Source organism: Lynx canadensis, chromosome D4 (assembly GCF_007474595.2).
Source record: "Lynx canadensis isolate LIC74 chromosome D4, mLynCan4.pri.v2, whole genome shotgun sequence".
NCBI lineage: Eukaryota > Metazoa > Chordata > Mammalia > Carnivora > Felidae > Lynx > Lynx canadensis.
This window is the reverse complement of record NC_044315.2, coordinates 85708994-85732640: the sequence shown is the minus strand read 5'-3', so window position 1 is coordinate 85732640 and position 23647 is coordinate 85708994. Positions and strand designations below refer to the sequence as shown.

General features: G+C 52.3%; 2 protein-coding genes across 10 annotated transcripts in view; one reads left to right on the top strand and one right to left on the bottom strand.

The window, feature by feature from the left end:
• Nucleotides 1–23647, bottom strand: part of RALGPS1 (Ral GEF with PH domain and SH3 binding motif 1) — a 275362-nt gene that overhangs the window by 104585 nt on the left and 147130 nt on the right. The window lies entirely within an intron of this gene.
• ANGPTL2 (angiopoietin like 2) overlaps nt 1–23647 on the top strand; it is a 34308-nt gene that overhangs the window by 4068 nt on the left and 6593 nt on the right. The window contains exons 1-3 of one of the 4 annotated variants that reach the window (XM_030293135.2): nt 5143–5207; nt 7369–7440; nt 9532–10397. In XM_030293135.2, coding sequence (XP_030148995.1) covers nt 9581–10397 — 817 coding nt within the window. In that variant the 5' untranslated portion in view covers nt 5143–5207; nt 7369–7440; nt 9532–9580. Of the gene's footprint in view, nt 1–5142; nt 5208–7368; nt 7464–9531; nt 10398–23647 lie in introns of those variants that run through there. The other 3 variants (XM_030293131.2, XM_030293134.2, XM_030293133.2) reach the window with 3 other exon arrangements.

Here is a 23647-nt window from a genome sequence, read left to right as displayed (position 1 = left end):
GTTAAAACGTTACAATGTCCTGCTACATGTGTACATCAATGGCAAGACACATTCTGATCACAGAAATGTTCACATGTCGGGTGGGGGAAGCCAGGCGGCTCACAATCGAGCTATTGTGTTAGGTCTACTCTCGGGTGAAACCGACCAGCCTCTCCTGGGCCCAGGAGCCCCAGAGCCTCAGCCTCTCCCTGCTGCCCAGTCCTCCAGAAAGGCAGGGCCCAGACCATCCAAGTAAAGCCCAGAAGGAAGTCTATCGTTATGGCCGAGAGGTGCCCGAGACCCGCTCAGCTCCAGGAACGGGCCAAGTCCTGCCTGAGGCAGCCCCAGTCCAACCTCCACGAGGGAAAGGTTGTGTCTCTTAGTCACTGCTGGACCTCCAATACTCAGGGCCAGGCAGAGAAGGGATGTGTGGAATGAATGAATGAATAAACGAACAAATGAAGCAAGCCAGCCAGCCTCAGACCAACAAGCCTCTCAGCCCCATGGTGCCACACAATTCCTGTCTGTGTCGTGCAGCCAAGGCCCCTTTGGAGTGCCTCTACTCCCACCTTGTGTGCCCCCAATCCTCACCCCCCCAGCTGGATTGATCCCCCCTCCAGCCCCCTGAGCCACCCCATCAGGGTACTGATCACCACTGCCCCTGCTCTCTGTCCCACCTACTACTGTGGGTGCTTTAGAACAGGGACCAACCTCACTCCCACTCTATCTCCAGCCCCATTACAGTGACTGGAACAGGGGAAATGCTCAACGAATGAATGAAATCCTTGAAGTCCTATTTAGGAACCCAAATGCCATGCTGGCTATTGGGTATTCAGTGGACAACCAGATGAGCTGTGTCTTAGGTGCTGTGATGGATGCAGGAAGCAGCCACAGCGGCCCCTGGAGGCTGGGCGAGGAGGGGCCCTTGCTGTGGACAGTGGCTTCACAGGGAGGTAGACTTGTGAGGTCACCTGAGAGAGGGAGACAGGAATGCTTCGGGCAAGACACAGGGGAAGGTACTGAGGCAAAAAAGAATAGTATGTGCAGAGGCAGGGAGCATGACCACAGAGGCTGTTTTTCAGCAGGACACTGACATGACCAGATGTGAGCTTTAGAAAGACAGGCCTGGGGCCCCCTGCAATGGAGAGTGCAGGGGAGAGGGGAACCAAGGGCAGGGAGGCCAGTTAGGATTGTGTGGGGAAGCAACCGGGCTCTGGGGTAGACAAGCCTGGTTCTGAGCCCAGCCTTACCACTTGGTAGCTCTGTGGCCCCGGGCAAGTGACTTTGTCCTTTACCTTTGTCTCTCTGTCTGTGACATGAGAGTAAATGTAGGCTCTAACTTACAGAGTCACTGGGATCTGTGAGACAGGCACAAAATGTGCTTGTCCCAGGTCTCAAGGGATGAGCCCATGCCAACAGGCCAAGGCGGCCTTAGGTGCCAACCACTCAGCCTGGCCTAGAAGAGTAGCTCCAGGCAAGGCCCAAAGTTCCCAGGAAGCCACCCCGGGGGCAGCGCCGTCTGCCCCAGTCCCTGGCTTCTTCCTTTCGTCTGACGTTCCCCCGGTTCCAAGGCTCCAGAGCACACGCCGGAAATGCAGCAGCCAACTCAGAAGCCGGGCTCTGAGATGGCTTCTGCAGACCTTCCCCGCCTCTGCTCCGTTGGCCGGGGCTCCTGGCACAAAGGGCTTGGTGCGCGGGCTTTGGGGGAATCTCAAAATGGCTCCCAAATAATGCACCATGAAAAAGTAACAGCAGCATCCTTGTCCCCCCGGCAAAGGCAACCAGCTCCCCGTGGCCTAAACCACATCCCCTCCTGCCCTATGATCTCACGGCATGACCACAACCCGCCTCTCCATGAACTCAGCCCTTCCCTGGAGCCAGCAGCTCACCAGTGACAGGACCATGAGAGCCCCCCACTGCTCTCTTCCGGGAAAATCTCTCCGATCTGACACTCTCTGCTTCTCTGGCCCATGCCTGTGTTCCCGCCACCCAAGACAGGGCTGGACCCAGGCTGTAGCAGCACATGATGACTGGCTGGCGGGGAAGGCTCAAGGACAGAAGGATGGATGGGTGAACAAATGGCTCATTTGAAGGTCTTATGAGAGCTGAGCTGGCAGGGTCTGGGAACTGGCTCCAGACTCCTTGGGTGCCCACATGGGCTTCTGGTGGGAAATGAATCACAGGATCCTGGGCTGGGAGGAGACGGCAGTTGGAGATGTGGCTGTTCCCTCCCTGGCCCCCAGGGCTGGCAGTGAATCACCTAGGACAAGTGACGCACAGTCCCTTCAGGTTTCCTAAGGTGAGGACACCACTGCTCATCCCTAGATGCCCGTTTGGGGGCCTCGCCACTTGAATAGTCAGGAAGCGGTTTCTAACATCCAACAAAACTCCCCCTTGTACTGACCTGAAAGCCATTTTCTACTGATTCAGTCCAGTGACTAAGAAGCAATCTGCATCCTGGCCATGAAGCAGACAGGCACCTTTTGTTCATACTGGCTGGGGAAACAATCTTGATGGAAGTGGGGGCGTGGATATTGCAGCTGACAGCTGAATCCCAGTCGTGGTATTGATTTCAAGGGACCTTAGACAGGTGACCTGACCTTTCTAGATCTGGATTTACTCTACTGCAAAATGCAGATGTTGATTCTTTTCTTCTGGGTGTAAGGGGACCATATAGTTTGGTACCCAATTAGGACACTTTTGAAAGTAAAAGGGGGTGCTATCAATAATTCCGTAAGATAACAGGCCTCAAGTGGGGCCAACCTTGTGCATAGGGCTGTAAGCGCCAATGAGAAAGGGCACACTGGGCACCTGGTGAGTTTACCACAAACAAACAAGGGGTGTTATTATCTACGCCTTTGGTCAGGTGGTCAGCAGGACCCTCTGGGGTCCTTTCTTCTGGAATTTTCCTTTATCTGGATCCCTCCCACATCCTGGGTTACCAGTTGGTTTGGGTACCTCCCCACCGGCACACCACACATCTCAACGAGCTTTTGTAGGAGAAACTGTCAACTCTGAAGTTTTGATTTTTTCCTCTCTGTCCTGATGTTGCCTTAACAATCACAATTCGTGCTCAGGTCCATCAGACTCACTCGAGCAAAGCTCAGGTTCCCAGCTTCCCCAAAGCCAGGCGTCAGGGGCCAGCCGGGCACACTTGGGGCCAGGCGGCAACTCCAGACTCCTATACTGCCTTGGCAGAGGCCCACTTCTCAGGCCTCCTGCAGGGCCTCTGGCCTGGACTATTTGGCCCTCCGTGATCACAGAACGAGGGGTCAGGGCTGGCGACAGAGGGAGAGGTAGGTTCTGTGACCCCTTCACATAGCACTACAGCCTGGACTGATCATGAGGCACCACCCTGAGAGCTGGCTTGAATCTGGAGGTTTCCCTGGGGCTGGCAGTCCTGGGGATCCCAAGAGCTCTCCTGTTCTCCCCTTGCCTGCAGGGGTCAGAGAGCAATTCTTTTCAGTGTCCTGTCACTCCGGCACTTTTCTTTCCATATATTCAGCATGGCATATTTTAGAGTTCTGTTACTGGCTCTGCTACTTAGTAATTCTGTGACTATAGGCAAAATGACTCATGGTCTTAGACTCTCAATAGTTTTCCTCACCTGCAAATGGGGATAATTGTCAGCTCTGCCGTTAGTCTTAAAAGCATCTTTGTGGGAATTAGAAAATGGTTGTAATATAAATATCCAAAACGACAAAGACCGTGAATGTAAGCTGTGCTCCCTACAGTTGCATAGTGCACAACCTGGGCCACCAGGCATGGCAGCCCTGAAATAACAGGCCTTCCCTCCTGAGGTTGTTGGGAGGATTAAGTAAGATCATGTATATAAAACGCTTGAGTCATAGTGACAACTGACTGTAGTTATTATCCTTAGTGTTTGAACTTTTCTCATTCCTAACCCCCGGGCCACCAGCTTCTGCTGCAGGGAAGGACACAGAGCTCCATCTTTTAAAAATGATTCTTCCCACAAAGTGGCCCCATGCCTGGGCTGCAGTGCCGCGGTGCCGAGTGGGATGTGGACACACAGTGTGTGGCCCCACCGCACCAGGCCAAGCAGGGACGCTCGGGGCTGCCCACTGGAGGCTGGGTGGGACCCAAGCCTTGGGGAGGCCGCCTCCCAGTGTGCAGGGGCCGTCACGTGGCTCAGTCACACCAGCTCCACTTGTGGGGAGGGAAACCCGTACATAATGGAAACTCCTCACAATACAATGTGGAAAAGCAATTTTAAGGATCGTTTTTATTTTCATTTTGAAGCCAAGGAAAATAGTTGGGAGTTGCTTTTCTTTGTTGGTCATAGGAAGAAAGTGAGGAGCACCACTTTGATTGGAACAGAGTCCTTCTCCCGGCCGAAGATGGCTGGAATGCTGGGGAGGCTTATTTCTCTTGGGGTGCAATTAGTTGAATAAATATCAGGAAAGCAAAAGTAAACACACCCATTACTGCCCATTAAGAACCGCCAAAGCAGCAGAAACACTGGAGAGGGGCGTTAGAATCTTAAGGGAAAACAAATGACTCCAAAGCCAAGGGCAGTGCAAAGAGGACAGCCCTTGGTGTCAGGCTGACCCGAGCTCTCAGCTGGGTCAGTTCCGGCTCTTATCTGCCCTATGCTCCTGGGAAAGTCACTTAGCCTGTCTGGGATTCAGTGTCCCCATTTACAAAAGGGAAGTGGGGGGGGACAACCACCTCAGTAGATCGTCCGTGGCAGCGTATGTCAGGGACACAGCCCGGCACCCTGTTCCTTCTCTAACCCACTGGGCCCAGGCCACTCACGCCAAACCCAGACCCCATGGAAAAGTGACAGGAACCCCCAGAATCGTGAACTTCACCCGTGGTGGCACCCCTGGCAGTGCCATCTTGAGAAAGATACCAGACAGCTTCTCGAGCTGTAATTTCCTCACCCTCAAAATGGTATGACTCAAGTCACTAGCTCTGAATGTTGGGATGGCTGAATGGGACAATGTGTATGGAAAGGGCCTTGTGAACCTGAAAACCTGTGTGAGTGTTAATGATCAAATGTGGTGCTCTTTTCAACTGAACAAGCACAAGAAATGCTGTGTAAAGGCAGCTTGCCCGTCTCTTGCTTCTCCACTCCTGTCCAGCATCACGTGAGATCCTGGGACAGATAGCAAGACAGCCAGGACCCAGTCTGACCAGAGGGCGGCTTCGGGGCTGAGAGGGGAGGCCAGACACGCCTCCTGCTCAGGGCCCAGCTCCTGTGACAGGTACAACTTCCTCCTCTGAGAAGCCGAGTAATCAACTGTGCTATCTCCTGGGCGGGGGATGGTCGGCGCTCCTCACTGAGTCCGGCCCTGCTGTCCGCCACACTATCGTGTTATTCCCATCTCTAGTTGAGGTAGCGTTTCTATGTCCCTTATGTAGTGTGCAAGGTGGGCTGGATCACCCCCATTTCGTAGAAGAGGCTCAGCCTTTAGGATCTCAAGCCCAAGGGCACAGGTTTTGCTGGAGAAGCTCTGAGAGCCCACATGTGGGAGGGGCCAGGCCTCAGTGATAAACAGTGACACCCTGCCAGGTCTTGAGGCCTGGGAAGGTTGGGAAGCCAACCCTTTCCTGGAGCCAGGTGGCCTCCCGTGTCCCTGGAGGTTTCCTGGCCAAGGCAGAGGCCCTCACCAGCATCAGCACCGGCACTAGCAGCTGCCTCAGGTGAGCGGCCCGTGGGAAGGCAGTCCCGGCCTGCCCGCCCCAGCCTGTGGTGCGGCTCCTCGCCATTGTTCTGGGCCGGGAGTGGCCGTGGGCTGGTGCAGGAGCAGCCGGAGCGCTTTGGAAACCAGGCAAACACTCACAAACTTACCCTGGTTTCCACTAACGTCACTGCAGCCCTACCTTACGTAGCCCAACCCACAGCAGAGGCTGCCGAACACCTTTCTCTGCCTGGTCCGAAGTCCCGAACTGGCCCCGGAACCACGCTCAGACTTTCTCATTCAAGCAGAAAATAGTTCCAAGTGGCTCTGGGGAGCTCAGGGTCTGTTTTGTAACGGCGCACCAGCTGGCACAAGGTGGACCCTGAACCTGGGCTGCTCACCAGAGAAGCCCCAGAAGGGCCAGGGGAAGACAAAACCTTCAGGTTCTGTGTCATGCTGGTTTTAGCATAAATTAATGTGAAGTCAGAAAGTGGTGATGCTAACACTTTGTTTGTTTGTTTTGTCTTTTACTACTAAAGACTGGATTAAGTACGTTTCTGTGCACTCAGGGAGAGTTTGAAGGCTTGAATACATGAGATCAGATCAGGGAAGCTTTCCTGACCCCTCCAATTATCCCCGGTTCTGCCCCCTTCCAGCTGTGTGCTCCTAGGGAAGTCACTTAGCCTCTCTGAGTCTCAGTTTCCTCATCTGTAAAATGGAAATAACAACAGAATCTTAACAGTATCTACCTTGCAAGAATTCATTAAAGTAGAAAATGCTTGCAAATGCTTTGAGCAGGAGCGGGTACACAGCGAGCACTCAGTAAACAGATCCTATGGGTGTTATCGATAAATATGAACGGCCTCCTCCTGTGCGGGTGGTGTCCCCTCTGGCAGCCACCTGCATGGGCTCCCCTGGCTCCGCCTCCCCATCGCCCTCCTCACTATGTGGCAACTGCTGGCAGGTGTGCCTTTTCATTCGGTCCACAAATATTTATTGAGTGCCTACATATTCCAGGTCAGGTGTTTGGCACTGCGAGTGGAGCACACAACACCCTGCCCTCGTGACGGCTCCGTTCACGGGGTGCGGTAGGGAAATGTTCGATGTCTACTGGTGATGAGGACTCTGGAGGGGAAGGTGGTGAAGTCACAACGTTAAATAAGCAGGGAAGGCCTCCCTGGGAAGGTGACATCTCAGCAAAGACCTGAAAGAGGTGAGGGAATGAGCAATGAGGAAAGAGGGGTAAGAGTGTTCCACACAGGGAACAGTGTACAAAGGTCCTGAGTCACAAGTGTGCTTGGAGAGCATAAGGACCGCCGAGGAGGCCGAGGTAGCTACAGCGGCATGACCAAGGATGAGGGGAGTCAGAGATGAGGTCGGGGAGGGAGGGGGGCCAGGTTGGGAGAGCCTGAGAGACTATCTAAGCTTTTTTCCAAGATGAGGGTCTCCCAGAGGATTCTGAGTAGAAGATCGGACTTTTTTTTTAAGTTTATTTATTTATTTTGAGAGAGAGAGAGCACAAGCGTGAGCGGGGTAGGGGCAGAGAGAGAAGGAGAGAGAGAATCCCAAGCAGGCTCTGTGCTGGCAGCATGGAATCCGACACAGTGCTCAATCCCATGAACCGCGAGATCGTGACCTGAACTGAAATCAAGAGCTGGACACTTAACCCAACTGAGCCAGCTAGGTGCCCCAAGATCAGACTTTTCTTTCTTCCTTCCTTTCTTTTTTTTTTTTTTTTTTAAAGGATCACTCTGGCTGCTGGGTTGAAGATAAACTGCAAGAAGCAAGGGCAGGGGCAGGTCCAGCAGCAGACCAGGTCGGTCCAGGTGAGAGGTGAAGGTGGGTTGTGCCCGGGTATAGGGGAGGTGGGGGGCAGCAGCAGGATACTGAGAATATGCCCTGGATATTGCTATTACAAGCTGGTGGTGATTAGATGTAGGTGGAGTATGAAAGAAGGAAAGGAGTCAAGGATGACTTCAAGGTTGCTGGGATGAGCAACCAGGAGAATGGAGTTGCCATTTACCAACATCGGAGAACACGGCAGGTGAACACGCCAGATGGAGGTATGGGGATGCCAGTTCACTTCAGGACAAGTTAAGTTTGAGAGGCCTAGTAAACAGTCAAGTGGAAATGTCAAAGGAGCAGTTGGATGGATGCGTCTGGAGTCAAAGGGGGAGGTCTGGGCTGAAGAAATAAATGTGGGAGTTAGCAGTGCCTGGAAGCCACAAGACCGGATGAGATCACCGAGGTAAACAAGAGGTCTGAGGCCTGAGCTCTGAGTCCCCCAGGACAGGAACAAGAGGATGAAGAAGAAAAGAGACAGAAGGGGCAGCCAGTGAAAGAGGAGGAAAGGGTGACCATTGGGAAAGGAGTCTAAAAAGGGAGCGACCGACCATGTCACCCAGTGCGGAGAGGCAAGTCATAATGAGCACCAAGACCTGGTCACCGGGCTTGGCAACTGAGGACGCTGGTGATCCTGTCCAGAGCACGTAGAGTGGAGGGGAGGGGCCGGGCCCGATGGGAGTGGGCTCAAGAGAGAAAGAGAAGACGGGGACTTTCTGGAAACTGGGTACAGACAACTCCTTAGAGGGTTTTGCTTTTTACAAGGGGAGCAGAGAAATGGAACTGGAGCCGGAGAGGGGATGTGAGGTCAAGAGAGGACGGGTTTTCTTTAAGTTGAGAGAAACAAGAGCATGATTATAGGAAAAATGCGATCATGCAGGAGAGGTGGGGGATTGCTGCTGGAGCACTGTCCTCGAGCAGGCGAGGGGAGGGATCTGTGCACGTCCGTCCCCTCCCTCTCGGCCTGGCCAAATCCTGCTCATCCCCCGAGGGTCAGCGTAAAGGTCACTTTCTCAGGGAAGCTTTCTTGAATCCTCCGATTAGGTCAGTTCCCTGCTCTACCCTTTCACAGCGGATGCTATGCTGCTCCGCGGCTCTCCAGGGACTGTGCCACGGGGCATAAGCCCTGTGAGGGCAGGGCTGCCTCTGGCCGGTTTGTGGCCGTCCGTCCAGCAGCCAGCATGCTGCCTGGCACCCCAGAGACGTCTGATGGCTATCTAGTGAAGGGACGAATGGTCCAAGAGCAGAACTGAAACAAATCTGGACACACACGTCTGTTTTCCGCTTCCGCCTGCTTTAATCACGTCGCAGTGGCCGGGACCTTGCCGTTACTGGCTATCACAAATATTTGGATTTAGAAGAGCTCGGTTGTTTGTTCCTGTTTGGACTCAGTAGCTTGGCTAACACACAGACCCAAGCCATGCGGCTGGACACATCCTTCCATTGACACCGTCCACTACCAACTGAACACATTCCATACCGCGTCCAGTGATTCGTTCATTTAACAAATATTTGCTGAAAGCCTGCTTAGGGCAGCATCCTGGGGACACAGGATGGAATCAGACCCAGCACCTGCCCTCATGGAGTGTGGAGTCCGGCAGAGGAGATCACAAAGAACTCCTATTCACCACGACTGTGACGCGTGCTACCCAGGGAAAGCCCAGGGGTTAGAAACACGTAGAACGGGGAGATGTGATGGCCTGGGCAGCGTGGGGCAGAGAAGGGAGATCGGACAAGCTTTCCTCTGCCTCCCTGCCCCAGCTGGGAGCTGCCTTCAGGTGGTGTTCAGGCTCGGGTCAGGAGCTCAGCGACGGGGCTGGGCTTTGGGGCTGGCTCTGGGAGTGGCAGGGCTGTGGCCTCCTGCCTCCAGATGCCCTGGTCCCCTCCCATTTCCCCTCGACCTCTGCTGAGACCTGCCTGTCTCCTTCTGCTGCTTCCAGAAGGGCTGCCTCCTGAAGCTACATTTTTGGAAAGATCTGCCTGGCGAGAAGGCTGAGCTCATTTATGGCACAGGCCGCTGGCAGTGACAGCACCGTTACTGAATCTCCCTTCTGTTTACTTTCAGGTTTTCACAGGCTCCGTTCGCCAAGAGGAACCACCATTTTGCAAGGACCATGAGGCCGCTGTGCATGACATACTGGTGGCTGGGACTGCTGGCTGCCGTGGGAGCAGCGGCAGGCCAGAAGGAAGGCTTGGAGGGCGCCGAGGAGGGCTCGCCCGGCGAGTTCATTTACCTGAACAGGTACAAGCGGGCCGGCGAGTCTTCGGACAAGTGCACCTACACCTTCATCGTGCCCCAGCAGCGGGTCACGGGCGCCATCTGCGTCAACTCCAAGGAGCCCGAGGTGCTCCTGGAGAACCGGGTGCACAAGCAGGAGCTGGAGCTGCTCAACAGCGAGCTGCTCAAGCAGAAGCGGCAGATCGAGACGCTGCAGCAGCTGGTGGAGGTGGACGGCGGCATCGTGAGCGAGGTGAAGCTGCTGCGCAAGGAGAGCCGCAACATGAACTCGCGGGTCACGCAGCTCTACATGCAGCTCCTGCACGAGATCATCCGCAAGCGGGACAACGCGCTGGAGCTCTCCCAGCTGGAGAACAGGATCCTCAACCAGACGGCCGACATGCTGCAGCTGGCCAGCAAGTACAAGGACCTGGAGCACAAGTACCAGCACCTGGCCACGCTGGCCCACAACCAGTCCGAGATCATCGCGCAGCTCGAGGAGCACTGCCAGCGGGTGCCCGCGGCCAGGCCCATGCCCCAGCCGCCCCCCGTCACCCCACCCCGGGTCTACCAGCCGTCCCCCTACAATCGCATCATCAACCAGATCTCTACCAACGAGATCCAGAGCGACCAGAACCTGAAGGTGCTGCCTCCCCCCCTGCCCACCATGCCTACCCTCACCAGCCTCCCGTCCTCCACAGACAAGCCGTCGGGTAAGTCCTTCCGTGAGGGAGCCCGCACCATCTGGGCCTCAGAGCCAGGCGCCAGGCTTCCCTTGGCCGAGACCACAAGTGGGGGAAAAGCCACGGCAAGTTGAAGCCGGGCCAACAGACTTGCGCAATCCCCCAGCGATCCCTCGGGCCAAGCCGTGGCAGCCTGAGGGGGGGGGGGGGTGGGGGTGGGGGGTGGGGGCAGTGTGCCTTAGACGGATGCTCCAAGGTAGAACCAGGAAACCGGGAGAGTCTCAGAAGAGAACAAACGTTCTCTGGCTTCTGACGGCCAAGAGCCCCAGGCCCGTAGTTTCCGGGGCTCTGTGTTAGATGCTCTGTGTTGGCAACAGGATGTCTCTCCTGTAAGCTCTTGTGCTGTGCCTGGCAGAGAACTGGCAGCTGATAAATGCTCACCAAAGAAACCAGCAGTCAAAGGAAAAGAACGTGTTATCACGGCAAAGGTATGATAAACACGTGGTAGGGGCTAGGGGATGGGAAGGAGTACTTTCCATACACTTCCTAGAGTCTGCTGCTGTCTAGGATTTTCAGTGACCATTCCGTATACTCTTAAATACATGTTTCATCTTAAATACGGTAATTTTCAGAATATGGTGATGGGGGACAAACGTGGTGACTTGGTACGTTTGCAAGCTTGAAAGCTTGACCGAGGTACCGGCGTTGGGTATTTCCATGGATCTTGATTGTATCACTAACCCCTGAAGCTCCTTGTGGAAGGTTAACTGAAAAGATAAGTAACTTGCTCACAGGCTTAGCCTGCTCAGCCTGGATTGGAATTCAGGCCTTGTCACTTTAAATCTAGGGCTGACTCCTCTGTGCTCGGAGAGTCTGGGGGGAGCACAAGCCCAGCCCCCTGAAGCGCAGCCTCACATCCATCCAGGACTGTATGAGCCTTCCAGATGGGCTGTCAGATGAGAACTGGATTCATCTTTGCCGAAACTAACCACTTATCTGCTCCAAGTCAGTGATTTGGGTACCACTTCATTATACAAGCAGGGAGATATTTTTACTGAAAGTATCCTGTTTTACACTTATTTCACACTTCTGAAAATAACCACCAGTACTGGGAAGAGCAGCTTCTTGCTAATTCCAGAAGGGGGTGGCCCATGCAAAAGACAAGGGCAACACTGTGCAGGCCCGTGGCCGGGAGCACCTGCCTGCAGCACTGCGCAAGAAAGCCCTCTGCTGGGTTTGCAGGTTGAGAACGTAAGTTCTGAAGAGACTGACCTAGATTCAAATTCTGACTCCAACACTGGTTAGCTCTGGGACATCAGACCAGTCACCTTGCCCCTCAGAGCCTCCGTTTCCTCTGTTTCAATCTGTCAATTAGGGATAGATTAAAATAATGCCTACCCAAAGATTAGATGAAATACTGGGAAAAAAAAAATGTGTCTGGCATGGTGCTGGGCCCATGGAAAGTCTCAGTACTTGGTAGCTCTGGGTTTCCTTCCGTTTTGGTCTCTTTATCTTAAAGCAAGGAGATAGAAATAAACAAACAGTCCCTTTTTAGCACTGGCTTTCTACAGCAGATGACTGGTTCCTCTGCACACATGTCTGTTTTAAATCAGAAGCTCTGAAAGAGCGGGCAGAGCGTGCTAATATGTCTTGATAGAACGCCCAGAGGGTAAAACGTGCCTTTGGGCACCAAATGAAGGCTCAGTTGAATGTTACACTCGTGATGTGAGCCTGGCTGACCTCAATGGTTACCCAACAGACCTCCTCTTGCCTAAGCATCTCTGGTTTCTGAATCCATGATTTCAGGGCATTCCTGAGCTTGAAATGAGCTGAGAGGGATAAATAAGAGTGTAGAAAGAAAGACCTAGCTTTGCATCCACCTCTTATTAGTGGTCTGCTTGTGAGAAAATTACTTCACTCTCCTGAGCTGTAATTTTCTCCTCTGGAAAATGGGGGCAGGAGTTATGACACAGCAGGGTTGTTGGGGAAACTCAATGCAATCAGGCATGTGATATTATGTCACCTGGGGCAGCCAAAAGTGGAGGTGCCCCTACTCTGTGCCGGTCACAGCACCGGGCTTCGGGGAGTTGGTAAAAGCTACAGTGCCAACCTCCAGGAACTCAGTCTGGAGGAGGTGGAAGATGTGTGAATGCACTGGGATGTATCCAGTCCCTCTCAGTTCCTCCGTCCTCTCAGTTCCATCCCCCCGAGATGGGCACATCAGATCTGACAAAGGATTTCTCTGGGGGGAGCATCTATCGAGGCCAAAATTACCAGAACGTTGTAAGAACTGATGGGACCCACACAACGAGGTACCTGAAATCAGGAATGCAGCGAAAATCATGGGCTATGCAGTCACTGTGGTGATACCATGGTGTGCTAAGTGCCCTGCAGAGTGGTGAAGGAGGGGCTATGGGGACACTAAGGTAGCACGCGTGACTGAGTCTGCCTGGAGTAGAAGGGAAAAGGTGGACAGAGGTGGGACTTCCGTGAATGATCTGGAAGAGTCTACCAGGTGGACCGAGGAGTTGGACAATGGAGTTACTAGTCAGTCCCTGATGGAGATGAGTCTGTGCAAAGTCCTGGGACCATGGTCCTACTCTGGGCACCTCAAATGGTCTGGACCCCCTGCTTCTTCACGTTCACAGTCCATCATGGTCTGTGTGCATTCCAAGGCCCCTGCACACACCCCAAAACCCACTTTCTCTCCCACTTAAGGAAGCACACCTTCATGGGAGGGAATGGCAGTGACTTCATGTGGACACAATTTATCTCTAAAAAAAAAAAAAAAAAAAAAAGCCCTCCCAAATGTTGGTAGTGATTGTTGGTAACAGATTCCCTGTGACCCACCTCCCCACTCCAGATGTTATCAGCCAGACCTGTGGAAGCTGAATGGGCAGGGAGGGCCCAGTAGTTTCCTGGGGCTGGATGACACCCAGAGGAAAAGGCAATGGCCTCTCAGCCAATCAGCAGGGAGCTCTTATCAGTACTGTTCTGAGAGCTCCAGGGCAGGTTCTGCGCCTGGAAGACAAAACCTTCTTCTGTGCTCTCACCCATGAGGTCCTTTGTTCCCAAGGATAGCACTGGGCCAGAAACACCTTTGCGTGCAAGACTTGGCAGCTTCTGAACCTTTCATCCCATAACCTCAGAGCCATCCGCTCTTCTCCTCATTGTCTGGGTCACTCAGCCCACAGCTCACCCTTCCCCCGGGGACTGAGGGAGCCAAGGCCGCTTATTTGGAGCCGCACTCACCAGCTTGTTCCCAGCCAGACAGTAACAGCCTGGCCCCGGGCCAGGCCCAGGCCACGGAGAGCCTGAGGGAGGGAGGCCCAGGCAGCTCCTGGCTTCCCTGGTGTCTCACTGGGGTTCTGTCCTGCCTCCCTCAGGTCTGGCCAGACCTGGGGCATCTCAGTAAGGATGATGCTTTGATGAGGCCTATGCCAAACGGCCCTCCCTGTGGCCCTGTCTCCTGGTGGGCCGGCTGTTGCTGTCCACCCTTCCTCTTGTCCTCTCCACTTTCTAACACTCACACATCCCCTGACCTCCTTCTCCACGTGTGTGCCCTGGACACATAAACACACGTACACGCACGCACTCATCACTCAGGTCCGCCATAGAGGAATACTGCCGGGGTCATGAAAAGGCACGGGAACAGAGAGGATGGAGCCTCAGTGCTGGCCTTCTCCCCAAATGGTCCAGGAGGCCTGGGACACTGTCCCTCGGCTCTGTGCGGGCACAGCCGGGCACATGCCAGTCCTCCTGCCACGGCACCCGCCCTCGAGACTGGTCACAGGAGGAAAGGCAGTGTTAGCACCAGCTGCCACAGCAAGGCCCTGCCTGAAACAAATCCTTAAAAACCAAAAGGTGTAGGCATTTCTAGCTGCTTTCTCTCCTGAGAACATCATCAGCTCAGGTTGCTTCTCAAGGGATCAAGAGGAGACCACAAAATCAGAAAAGATTAGAGCTCATTAGGGGCCTCATCAACCCAGAGCCTTTCACTGGCAGAATTAAGATCGGTCTCTGGACGCATAGCTTCCAGGATGTTGAGGTTCAGAGAGAGTAAGTAGCTCAGCCAAGACTACACCGCTAGGGAGTGGCTCAGCCAAGACTCAAACCTGAGTCTGTCTTAAGCATTCTGGGATACCGCACGTTTCCACGGAAAGGCTGGAGGGGAACTGGTGTGAAAATCACTGTATAAACGCTTGAATTGGCCCCAAGTGCCTGCTACCTGGGATGTGACCCTCCATCACTATTCTATGTACTAGGTTCCAAGCACCTCCTTCTAAAAGAGCCCTGGGAACAGAGTTGGTGGATTTGCTATAAGGACTCTTACGATTCTAACAACACAAGACAGCGTCACTGCAAACTCATCACTATCATGCCGTCCCCTTATTCAGGTATAGGAGAGACCAACCCAACCAATCATGTGTGGCTAGCTCCCCAGTCGTACAAATGGACTGTTGTGGGTGAATTTAGGTAGTAGACTGTATCATAACCCTGAGATAAAAAAAAAAAAAAAAAAAAAAAAAAAAAGATAAAGCGGAACTGAGTTAGCATCACACTGCAGAATGTCTAAAACAACTGAGCTCTCCCACAGAAAGCTGGGACTAATATGCGCCTGACTTCCAGTAAACGGACCCAACTGAAGCTGCAGATAAATCTGATTTAATTTGTACTGAATCTGGACACATTTTCTGGGTTTATTTCTACTCAGCATTTCAACGTACAGCAAAATCGGAAGTCCTGATTTCTTTAAATACGTTAAATACATAAAAATCAGCAGAGGTGATCTGTTCTTGGGGCCACATTAGGTGGCAACCACATTGTTTCACTGCTAACACAGAGACCACCCGTTCCCCCCACCAGATGCTCTATGGCCGGGTAGGCACAGACAACTCGAACAAGTGTTTTCCCAGGTGGATTTTCCCTCCTATATTTTACTTCCCCCTGTGAGGTAGGAAATACGTATGTTATCGATTGTGGATTTAAAATAGAGAACAAGATAGATTACACTGTAGCTTCCATTCTTTCTGGAGGTCAAGCAATTGTCACTCCAGGTGAAAAGCTGTTGGTCCCATGTGCAGACCAGCTCCAGCGACTGGGCTTCCAAGCCTGAAGCTCTGTAGGGACTTGGAGAGGCACCTGGGAATTGTGAGGACGGGAGGGTGCCCGTAGCCACCACCAGCTCTGCCTTTCAGTTTTCCAAAGCTGACGGAAAACCCAACCCAGGTCTCTTGCCGCCAGGGCTTGTGCTGTTTTCACTGCACTATGCTGTCTTGTTCCTGAAATGTTATTGCTGAACAAAGTAAGATTCTCAAATTCATTACAAACTACGCAATCCAGTGATATTTCAAAGAGCATTCTTTGCTAGCTTCTTCATAAACAAAAGCCACTGGAGTTCAAGGTGGGTCATCTTCCTTCTGGCTCTGCTTTCTCTTTTCTCCTCGGATACCTCGGGGAATGGATCACAGAGAGCCTCGAGTGTGATGGCAAGCTCTCCCTGCCTTACTCGGGTGTTTTCCAAGGAAGACATTCAGCTACATACAGGCTCGGTCTCTTTACAGCCCCACGGGATGAACTATCAACTTGTTACTATTAAAAGTGGTGATCTGGCATCTGTGGCCTAGAAATCCCAACAGTTTGGCACTTGGCAGACTAAAAGCCATCTGGAAAATCCTGGCGCTTGGGTATCTGCAGCCAGCTCCAAGCCACATAGATGGATCGCTGGGGTGAATTTGTGCAGTGGACTGTATCATTACCCTGAGATGCTCCCCCAGGAAAAAAGAGATTGATAAAGCAGAATCACGTTAGCATCGTACTCAATGGTGTCTAAAACGAAGGTGGTTAGGCGTGTTGAACGTGTGCTGTAAAAGTAATGTCTCAACTTCAGCTACCCCTGGGATGACTCTTGAGGAGGAGCGCCTTAAAAAAAGAAGCCTGACGATCCTGGCTTTGTACCTCAAGATGAGCCAGTGGAACCACAGGACCTGGAATGCTTTTATGTAATGCTTTTCTTTTTTTCAAATGAATAAGTGATTTTCCTTTAGCAGATTTTTAATACAGTAATTTAAGTTAGAATTACAGTGTATACAGAGAAACTTTGCTAAGAAAAAGAAAATTTTAGTTTAAATGACTAATGTTTTTTTAAAAAAACAAACCAAAAAAAACCCCCTCTAACTGTTGAAATTAAGATGTCTTAGGGGGTCTGTCCAGAGTAACCTCCAAAAGAGCAGAAATCCAATTGTCTGGCAGTATCCCAGATACAACGGGCAGACTTCCTACGACAGACCGTCCACACGTCCCCAGGTTTTGGTTTGGATCCTGATGACCCTCTGCTGGGGGGCTCCTGTTCCCAGATGTTCCCAGACTGATCACTGATTCTCAAAGTGGGAAGAACAGAAGGAAGATGACAAAGAGAACGTGGCTCACGGTGGTGAAGAAAGGAGAAGAGATGGGGGAAGGCACGCGGGGCACTAAGGGACCCTTAAGTGCTGGCAAGATGGACACTCGATCACGCCCCTGATGAGGCCCCCACCCGAAAGGATCCCAGAGACCGATGAGATGACGGGACCCCAAGCAATCCTAGCACGGTGACACAGACTCAGCACGCTGCAGCAGGGAGAAACAGGCCCAGAAGGCAGACGTGAGTTCTAACCCTAGAGCCTCCTCTTTCCAGACGTGCAGTCTCCCTGGGACTTAGTTCCCTCCCTGTTGGAGAGGCTTGTGAGGAGGAAATGAAAGCCCGGGTAAAGCACCTGGCCGGCAAAAGGCTCCAGGTACATGGTAGTCATCATTCTTATTCTCTTCCAGTAGATAGATAGATAGATAGATAGATAGATAGACAGATAGACAAATAGATATATCATAAGGCATCATGGGAACCCCGAGGAGGATTAAGTAGCTCTTCTGGGGCTGGGGAGGACTTCCTGGAGGAGGAGATGAGGAGGCTGAGGGCACAGCAGATAAGCACTCAGAATCACTGCCCCCCATCATCCAGAAATCACGAAGAACAGGCTTGGTGCTGGGCAAATGCCCTCTTTTCAGAAAGAGGAAGGATGAAATGCTAGAAAATCTGGAACAATTAGCTTAAACCCCAGTAAAATTATAAAAAAGATCAGAGAGAGGGGTTCGTGAGCATTTGGAAAATTAAAAGGTGATCAGTGAAGGCCAACACAGGTTCTGTAAGCACAAGCCCATAAGCTGATTCCCTGTCTTGGAAAGGGTTAATAGGTTGGCAGACCGCTTGAACACCACCTGCCCGGTACCTGTGGGTTGCCGTCACGGGTCTGATCAGCTCTTCCACGATGTGCCTGCAGAACAGCACCGTCGACCTCTGGACTGAGAGACGCTTGCTCACTCTCATCGCTATATCCAGGGAGGCTCAGAGTGCTGCCCGCCTCTGCGTCCAGTGACATCCCTGCCCCGGGGCAGCCTTGGGTGCCACTGAACCACTGAACCCAAGGAACTCCGGGCTTCACCCCGACCAGTCTTGGGAGCCACAGTGTGTGGCTCAGCTCTGCATACAGTGAGCCCACCACAGCCCCTCCAGGGCGAACCTCTTTTCCCTTTTAAATTGCTTTAAAGCCCATCTTTCTCCTCCTGCCCAAGGGTACTGATGGAAACCCAGGAGTGGGCACAATGCTTTTGAAAGTGTCCTTTGGGAAGGAATGCTGCCAAGTCTGTTTACCCTGAGGTCAGACAGGCAGAAACAGGACCCCTTTATGCTCTTCGAGGGCTCCGGGAGCTCTTACACGGGAAGTCTCCCCGTGTATCACATCCGCTGAAACACGCCCACCTCCCACATCTAATAGAACTTTCACTGTAAAAATTTTGAACGGATTTTTTAAATTTTGCTCTTTGAAATTATTTGGCCAAGAGTAACACAATTAATTTATGGCTGGCTCTGATTTCTCGGCAAACATCAGGCATGTTCAGGAATTCTTGGGAAGTGAGGAAAATCTAACCTACAAATTGTTTTCAAAAGTAATAACATTTTTATGAAGACTAAATTTAACAATTAATGAACTTGACAAGATGTCCCACTTCGTAGAAATTTAATTACATACTTATAAACTTTGATTTTGCAGTTTTCGTATTTTAGAGCCAATAAATTTTTTTTAGGCCTCAAATACTTTCATAAACTCCTGAAAAGCTCGTCAGCCCCAGGCACCGTGCCCGTCGTCTGCGGACTACAGCGGCCTCCACGGCGGGCACGCGCGTTTGGACCCTTTCCCCGGCAGCACCAGCAATGACACCCGTGACGTCAGCTCTGAGGCCCTACAGGAACTTCAGGTGCCTCTGCGAACACACCAGCTGTTCCTGTGTTTAGGTTATTGTTTCGTACTCCGGTTCAGTGAAAAAGTGGTGACTGACATGGAATACATATGTTCACGACCAAAATATTATCTATCCAAGCCTTCTGGATAAATAAGGCTCAAGCAGCCCATGTCATTCTTCCTCACCGACCCCCTCTCCGGGTGTCTGCTCTCCTGCCCTTCACCCAGGACGCCTGGCGAGTCCTGACGCTGGCCAGGGCAAGACTCACACCTAAGCAGTCCACGTGCCTTGGCTCTCAGATGGATTAATTTGGATAGGAAATTCTAGATCCAATTTCAACAACTAGTCAGTTCTCCTGTTAGAAAAATGTTTCAGGGAGTGGCACAAAGACTTTTTGGAGACAGATCATCGGTGAGAATAATTGAAAACAGCATACTGTTCTCACGAAAAAGCAGCGCGTCTCGGTACTATCACAGAAGCCTCTCCCCGGCGCCTTCCTACGAACTAAAACATTCCTAGAACATTTCCCACAGGCCACAGGGCCTCTGCACAGCCTCAGGTGGTCAAGTCCTGAGACTTGGGCTTATGGGTCAAAGAGGCCAGTCAGGCTGCTGGCCAGCCACATGGTCTGGTCCAGCTGATGGCCAGGAGGGACTCTGCTCCTCTCTGCAGGCCTCCGGAGCAGCCGGGGAGAAGAGGCATCACTGTCTACCCACTTCTTAGCTCCAGGCCTGCAACGTGCTGCCAGTGGGCTTGGTCAGATATTCACGGGGCCACCTTTCCCTAGCAGGAGGGGTGACTGCACTGACAGCTGATGCAGTTGGTAACCCATTTCTCCAAAGGGACATGAGTGGGCAGGTCAGGCTGAGCTGGTCTGCCCCCAACCCAGAGAGGAAACTGGGGTTAGGCAGTTACACTTAGGTCTGGCCGGGCTGCAGGCTCTAGCCCAGCTTTACCAGAAAGGCGCTTCATCGGGCATACTGAGCATGGGATCAGCTATCAAGAAGTGGTTCCTGGTTTCCTAGGAGGCTATGCTTCTGATGTGTAAGAACCCCAGACAGGAAGAAGGAAGCAGTGAGGGGACTCAAACCTGATCACCTCCAACCCTCACCGGGTTTGACACTGAGGTTTGGGGGCCCAAGACCTGCATACTTTGTGTTCCCATCGCCAATATCCCTTCTTCCTGAGGCCTCCCGATTCCAGGTCCTGTGTGCTTTCCACACCCTGTGTTGCTTCTCTAAGGAACCACGCAGGCTCAGCTCGGCCATGGTGACTGCACTTCCCTTCACGTGGAACGTTCTGGCTACAGCTCTGCTGAGAGTGTAAATATGGTCTTTATAGAGATGAGGTCGGGCGCTACTCCGCTCGGAGCCGTGGTGCTGCTGAGTTAGTGTTGGCCTGACGCTCTGGGCAACGCTGCCCTTTCAGAAGAGGAGCCAAGCGAAATACCGCCTGGGCACTTTGCACTGTTCCAGGGGGAGAGCCCTGCCCACTGCACACTGAAAACGCAGTTTCATTGACAAAAAGGATTTCCATTCTTCATTTCGGTGTGTCTTTGGGGGCTTCTCCACTGAAGCTGTGACTTCTAAAATGTGCTCTGTAGAAAACATCTACCAGTAAATCACTGTACATTTTAGTCTTGGAAATTCAAAAGCGAATACAGTTACTTGTTTGTGTGTATGTGGCTGTGGGGAGGTGGGGAGTGGACAACTTCAAAACCATCAGCTTTCATCCAGCAGAGGAAAGAAGGAGAGAGAGCCCCGAGCGGCACCTGCCCTGGCTGGCCTCGCGCTGGGTGCTCTTGTGTTTGCGAGGCCCCCAGAACAGGTGGCTTTGTTACCCCTGTTTACAGAAGTAGAAACTGAGGCTCAAGGAACTTTCCAAGGACACGGTGCGAGGCAATGGAGTCACCAAGATTTGAGCTGAGGGCTCCTGACTCCTGTATTTGTATCCGTTACAGGTTTCTCATTTCAATCGGCCATTTGAACGGAGCCACATGATACTCCTGCTGCCATTTTCTGCTCCCTGATCATATTACTGCTGCCAGCTTTCCAATGCTGAGTATTTTTTCTGACTCCTTTTCGTCCATCATTTAGGTTTCTGACCTTTGCCACTGGTGCCTTTCATGGGAGAAAAGGGAGCGTGTTTCAGTGCAGGCGGTTTGCTAGGGCTCTGCGAGGGTTTCGGAGGGAAACTGGTCTGGAAATGTGGTTACTGATGGAAGCTGACGGGTCCTGAGACTCAGGCCAAGTGCAGTGTGCAGGAGACACGCAGATTTTTTTTTTTTTTTTTTTTAACAGCAGAAAATACGAAACACCTCTTTACTAGTTTATTCCTACTCCATGATTCTGGAAAGGCTTAAAGGAAAAAACTGCCAGATTTGCCTTAAAAAAAAAAAAAAAAGGAAATTCTACATCATAAAAGATACTGAAATAGATGAAAATAGGCGAAGGACACCAAAAGGTAAGCAAAGAAGAAAAACAAATCTTCAATAAAAACTTTGAAAAGGTATTAATACCTTGACAAAGAAGAAGTGTAAATGTTTATTTTTTAAACCTGGCTGACTGGCAAAGATTCGTAGTAGTCCTAGGGACACGGATATGTCAGCCTGGGCCCCCCACCCTGGAGTTCACTCTGGTTGGGGAAAAAGAAAAGAGCTTTAGACTTGGGCTCTGGACCACCCAGGCCACTTGGGCTCAGACACTGGATCTGCCATATAAGCCACCAACCTCAGGGGTGGCACCTAATGACCCCATGCTCCAATCTCCTCATCTGTCCAGTGGGTGACGACAAGTTACCTCGCACTTTAAAACACTTGCCTTTTAAAAAGAGCCCTCTGTAGAAATGTCAAAGGTGAAGCTGAAAGCATGGGCAGCTCCCACAAAAGCAGCTCAGGCTGGGAGCTGGGAGACCCACCTGCCACTCTCCCAGTGGCCTTCGAAGCCTCTCCTGACGGAGTGCCTCCTGTAAACCAAGACCGTCCCTCTGAGAGCCCCACCGGAGCCCCGGGGAGGCCCTGCAGTAACAGGGCTGGCTGCTTGTTTTGGGGGGTGTTTTCCAGGCCTCTGCTGGACCTCTGTCACCAGCATTCCCATTAGACATTCCCAGAGCCTCTCCTGTGCTTCTGACCTGGGAAAGCGCTGGGGGCCCTCCCACGGCCACTGTGCGCTCTGCGGTCGGGGACAGCCTCCTTATTCTCTGCCCTGGTCCCTGGGGCTGGGAGCTGAACACAAGCAAAACCTTTTTATTTTTCCTGAATGCTCTTTCTGGAGGTCTGGCCTCCCCTTCTCCAAGACAGAAGACGCACAAGGCAAAGAGGGAAGCATCTGCCTGGCCAGTGCTTAGGGTCCCGCCCCGTCCGTTGGGGCGGAGAAGGTTGGTGAACAGGTAAATGGTGAGAAGCTCTCCCTGGAGGATTACCTGTCAGCAGGAAGCACCAAGAGCGACCCCCCCTCTTTGAGGCGCAAGATCAGGCACTGGGGGTGGGGAGGGGTGAGCAAGACCGCCCCTGCCCTTCCCCGTCAGGCTCCGGGTGGGGAGGCTCGAACACAGTACAAGGACTCAGGAAAAGCCCACCTGAACCGTCCAGAAAAACAACAACAACAACAACAAACCCGCCAAATTTTTCTCATTTAACTATCACGTGTGGACTAACCAAGCCCAAGTCTAACCAGGAAGGAATCTTGAGAAGTTAGATCTATGCAGGAAAAGCCGAGTACACTTTCCGCCGATGCCCCTCCCTGACACGCAGAAGGGAAAGGACAGGAATGCACAGGAGTTCAAGTTGAGAGAGGCTGGTGAGGTCAGCTCTCCCCTTGCTGGGTATCAGAGCCGCCCTGAACCCTGCCCTAGGCTTCCACTACCCGGCACAGCACCTGCGAGGGCGGGGGCTCAGCAAATAGTTGTTAGAATAAACACACACATTCAGAGAATGAGAGGAAATTTCCTTAGCACTTTTGGGCTTAACAATTCTTGGTTTGAGGACTATTTTGAAGAGAAGCTGAAGCAAACTGTGGCAATTTTATTTACTTTAAAATCTGTAGTTCAATGATTAGGTCTTGAAACAAACTTCTGAAGGTTCCTGAGATCAACAAGGAAGAACCCAGCTTCTTTGGACCTTGGTGACCCCAGTTTCAACCTTCTTGCTGGTGTGACCGACATCCAGGAGACCACTAGGGGAGGTGGGGGTGGGGTGGTGAAAAGCCTACGGTGGCTCCTCAGACCCCTCACGGCACCTGTTCCTTCTGACTGGGCTGCCCAAGCTCAGTGAAGTCCCAGAAAAACACAAAACTCATCTGGTCTCAGTTCCAGAAGAAAGCCATGGACCGGAAGGTATCCTGGACACCATCCTTTAAGTCCGTGGACCTGCTTACAGCACAGTGACCTCAGAATGCTCTGAGCATCTGGCCCTAAATGAGCTTCCTTTGGAAAATACGCATATTGGGCTGAATGGGACTGGTCCCCCCCAAAAAGCTGTTTGGAGGCTAGTGTCTGAATCTCAGAAATATCCTGACACCTCTGGCCACGTGGCCAAATTCCGGACACTGCTTGGGCACTGTGACCCCACGGAAGTTCCTCACTAAAGACTGCAACTGTCCCTGAGCACTGTCACAGAAAAGGCAAGCGTGGAGTCGGGACTGAGGTGACGTGGGCCAACCTCAGCCCACGGGACTCAGGAGGGCAGTCACCCGTCTCTCTGCCTGGAGTGAGGCCGACCGAGCCCGAGCGGTGCTCCACACTGCTGCATTTTGGTAGGCACATCTCTCTTTTCACAATACCACCAGCTAAAAGATAAAGCACTCCAGGAACTCCACACAAAGGATCTCAGCAATCCTCACAACCTTGAGAGAGGTAAATATGATCTCCTTTCTACAAACCAGGGAAACTGAGGGTTTGCAGAAGTAAGGATGCTTGCCCAAATCACCACGTGAGGGAGTCAGAGCTAAAAGTGGTCTGGGAATCCAGGCACCCTGACCCCTAGCCCCAGGCTCTTGCCTTTACAT